This window comes from Antrostomus carolinensis, unplaced genomic scaffold (genome assembly GCF_000700745.2).
Source record: "Antrostomus carolinensis isolate BGI_N321 unplaced genomic scaffold, ASM70074v2 scaffold16329, whole genome shotgun sequence".
Classification (NCBI taxonomy): Eukaryota; Metazoa; Chordata; class Aves; order Caprimulgiformes; family Caprimulgidae; genus Antrostomus; species Antrostomus carolinensis.
The window spans coordinates 15,478-19,588 of NW_010339415.1; the positions used below are offsets into that span (position 1 = coordinate 15,478).

The window sequence follows — 4,111 nt, forward strand, 5'->3', positions numbered from 1 at the left end:
ACACTAATTTCGCAGTTAGACTTAGGCAGACCCTGTAACCATGTGAACATGCACAGCACTGTGCGAAGAATCTGGAGCACGTATTGCATATTGGGTTGGCCACTGAGGGTAAGTGCTGGCAGCTTGGCAACACAGTAACACAGATAATTTAATGATAATCTATTTATCAAAATAAAGGATTTTGTTTCTATTTTCTAGGGTTTGAAATAACTATTTTGCCACTACCTGCATTATTACTTGGCATATATGTTATTATTTTACTTACAAAGATCTTGTTAAATTCTGCCTTTGTGTACCCTTGCTCACCTAGTCACATATGTGACAGTTTTGTATCCTTCTTAGAGCATTATTGTTGTCCAGTTTTACTTTATGTATTCTCTGCATGCTCTCAGCCTCCATGATGAACTGTTTTCTAACAATAACAATAGAAACTTAAGGGATTATTAAAAAAACTATGAGAGTGGATTAGTTTCACTTTTAAGGAAATGTGAGAAGTAATGAGTGTTAACAATAAAAAGGAGAATTGAGAAGTAAGAATTAAACTCGCAGAGTTCTCTGTTTTAAAATGTGGTAAGTACAGGGAGCATTTAAAATGTATGTACTTCCTCGACTCTTACATCTTTTTAATGACATATTCTTTATAATGTGTTTAAACATATATATCTTATATAGCTTTTAGATTGCTTATCATGAAAGTGAATTAGAAACGAGGTTGTATCTTTTCCCTCCCAGTAAATGTCTGTGAAAGTAAAATGACTTTTTCTTTTCAGCTGCAGTACAAAAAATTTCAAAAAAAGTAGATATGGATGTATACAGGAAAAGAATGGAGATCATGCTTCAGTAAGTTGGCATATATTTTTCTAAAGGAAAATTATCATGGTTAATCATGTAAATACAATAATTTTATTATACAGTTTAAAGATACAGTTATTTAAAAATACTTTGTGCGAATTTAATTCAGTCTGATTTCTGTGAAAGCCAAGAATTAAGTAAAGAAAGTTTAAGTTTTCTCCCCAAATTATGCTACGAATGCTTATGAAAAGACTGGTTTGGATCACTTCTCTTTTAAAACTTACTCTGATGTATGTTCTCTTATTTAGGTAGAACTCTTACCTCTTTTGAAATCAAAGGAATCCTTCCCCCACTGTCATAATAATTTAGATGGGTATTTGTTAATTATATCTGAGTGGGTTAAACAGTAGCTGCTGAAAGGAGATACTCTGCTGATGAAATGCCTTTGGAAGCCTAAGATTAGTAGAAAGAAAACCCTAAGTTTGCTGTTTGGCCACATCTTACATACATAGATCTTTGTTTTAGGGACATGTTTGGAGAAGACTGTGTGAGTTCAAAAGATGGTTCTGTGCTGTGCATCACAGTTGATGGAAAGACTGCAAACATTTCCCTGGAAACTCGGGTACGTACAGCAAAGCGCTTGCTTTTGTGTGCACTGTGTGCAGCAGAGGGGAGTCTCCAGTTCAGTGCTGCCAGGAGTATCATGTGCCCCTTTGCTAAGGAAACACTTTTTTGTATTTGGTATCAAAACAGCTTAAGCCTTTATGACTTTCCAGTCACTTCACTGACATTCCCATCAGTCGATCAGCACCCAGCCTTTCCGAGAGGAATTCCGATTGAGCCTGTAGGCTGAGGCTGAGTTTACTGAGTTTGTTACAGAAGCATTTGCTGGAGAGTTTTATTCATTAAAAAAATGCTAGCGATGTTTAGTGACAAATGCACTCAGTCTGGGAGAAAACCCCATATTTTTCAGCAGTTCTCTATTTGTATAAAAATGAAAAATAGGGCCTCCTCCTGAAGGAAACGGGAGACCTGGTCACCCGGGATGTGGAGAAGGCTGAAGTATTCAATGACTTTTTTGCCTCAGTCTTCACTAGCAAGCACTTGAGTCACATCCCCCAAGTCACAGAAGGCAGAGGCAGGGACTGGGATAATGAAGAGCTGCCCACTGTAAGAGCAGATCAAGTTTGAGACCATCTAAGGAACCTGAAGATGCACAAGTCCATGGGACCTGATGAGGGGCATCCGTGGGTCCTGAGAGAACTGGCGGAAGATCTGGTGAACTACAGGCTGGTCAGTCTCACCTCTGTGCCTGGCAAGATCATGGAGCAGATGCTCCTGGAAACTGTGCTAAAGCATATGGGAAGTGTCGAGGATTGGTTAGCTGACAAGGGTCACATAGACATACTGTAGATGGCTGACCAGGATTTTGGGAAACATCGGACTCTGTTAGTCTGAAGTGCTAAGGTGGTAAGGACACACTGTCCTTGACTGCAGCTGTTATACGATAACAGCTTGCTTACGGTCAGCTAAGGCATGGGAACTAAGGGAGTAAGCAACCAAGAATGAGGAACTAGGGGAGGGGTTGACGTTTAGGATAGTGACCAATTAATTAGTTAGGTTACAGAATATGTATGATCTCATTAAGAACTGTATAAGTATGCTGAACGCTAATCAATAAACGAAGCTTGCTGATCGCTCATATTGAGTGCTCAAGTTCTCCCACTGCGACAGGAAGTGAGGAGGTGGTTGGTGACAGTCAGCATGGCTTCACCAAGGGTAAATCGTGCCTGACCAATCTGGTGGCCTTTTATGACGAAATTGCAGCATTGGTATATAAGAGAAGAGCAACTGGTATCACCGACCTGCACATGTGCAAGACGTTAGACACTGTCCCACATGACATCCTCATCTGTTAAAGTTGGAGAGGCATGGACTAGATGGATGGACCAATCGGTGGATAAGGAACTGTCTGGATGGCCACACTGAAAGAGTAGCAGTCAGCAGCTCAATGTCCAAGTAGAGACCAGTGATGAGTGGTGTCCCCCAAGAGTCAGTGGTGGGACTGGTGCTGTTTAACATCTTTGTCAGTGACATGGACAGTGGGGTTGAGTGCACCCTCAGCAAGTTTGCCGACGACACCAAGCTGTGTGGTGCGGTTGACACACTGGAGGGATGGGATGCCATCCAGAGGGACCTTGACAAACTTGAGAGGTGGGCCGGTGCTAACCTCATGAAGCTCAACAAGGCCAAATGCAAGGTCCTGCACCTGGGTCGGGGCAACCCCAAGCACAAATACAGGCTGGGTGATGAATGGCTTGAGACCAGCTCTGAAGAGAAGGACTTGGGAGTGGTAGTGGACGAGAAGCTGAACATGAGCCGACAATGTGCACTTGCAGCCCAGAAGGCCAATAACCGTATCCTGGGCTGCATCAAGAGAAGCGTGGCTCTGCTCTGGTGCCCCCACCTGGAGTTCTGCATCCAGTTCTTGGGCCTGCAGCAGAAGGACATGGACCTACTGGAGCGAGTCCAGAGAAGGCCACAAGGATGATCCGAGGGCTGGAGCACCTCTCCTATGAGGACAGGCTGAGGGAGTTGGGGCTGTTCAGCCTGGAGAAGAGAAGGCTGGGGGAATATCAATATCCTGCAGAAGATATGAATGGTCCTATATAATCAGTTTCCCATGTAGACATCAACATGATGGGTTGAATGTTGAAGAACTTGTATGTTTGAGGTGGGCATCTTTCTCTAGGAGGACATTTTAAATTGTTTTAGTGATAAATAAATCTCGTTGGGGTTTTATTTTGATGTAGATGTTCTTATGGGTCTGGGAACATCCTTGTACCTCCGTGATGAACGCGCATGTTTTACAATATTAACCTCACACAATGCGGGGGAATTCACAGATAAAATTAAATCTCTAAGGACTGAACCTTGTGTGTTTTTACTTGATTGTGAATTAAATGCAATCTACAGAATTTAATGCATTTTATGTAGTAGCTTTGAAACAAGTTAATCAAACATAAAATGCGGGATTAAGCTTCTTGTTCCTCAGCAGGACTTCCCTAAGTCTTCTCAGAACTCTTCTGCATGTTGGCAGACCATTTAAAAACAGACAGTGCTGCTCTTGATAACTTTGTTTTCAATTTGCATGCCTACTTTTTCTTTTCCCCTGATGAGCGTTCTTCTCCAGCTGAAAAGGAAGATGAAGTGCTAGTTGTTCTAAAATACTTCTTTTTTTGTTCCAGACAGTTGACTGTGAGCCCGGAAGTGAAGACGACGAATCTCTTCGTGAAATGGTAGAACTGGCTGCACAGAG

At 42.1% G+C, this 4,111-nt stretch overlaps 1 protein-coding gene across 1 annotated transcript in view; it reads left to right on the forward strand.

Moving 5' to 3' along the window:
- The window catches only part of CPSF3 (cleavage and polyadenylation specific factor 3), a gene marked incomplete at both ends in the record, with an annotated part of 18,745 nt that extends 14,642 nt beyond the window's left edge, over nucleotides 1–4,103 (forward strand). Inside the window, 3 exons of the mRNA XM_010175849.1 lie at nucleotides 771–840; nucleotides 1,318–1,414; nucleotides 4,041–4,103. Coding sequence (XP_010174151.1) covers nucleotides 771–840; nucleotides 1,318–1,414; nucleotides 4,041–4,103 — 230 coding nt within the window. The remainder of the gene's footprint in view (nucleotides 1–770; nucleotides 841–1,317; nucleotides 1,415–4,040) is intronic.
- Between the last annotated feature and the right edge of the window lie 8 nt (nucleotides 4,104–4,111).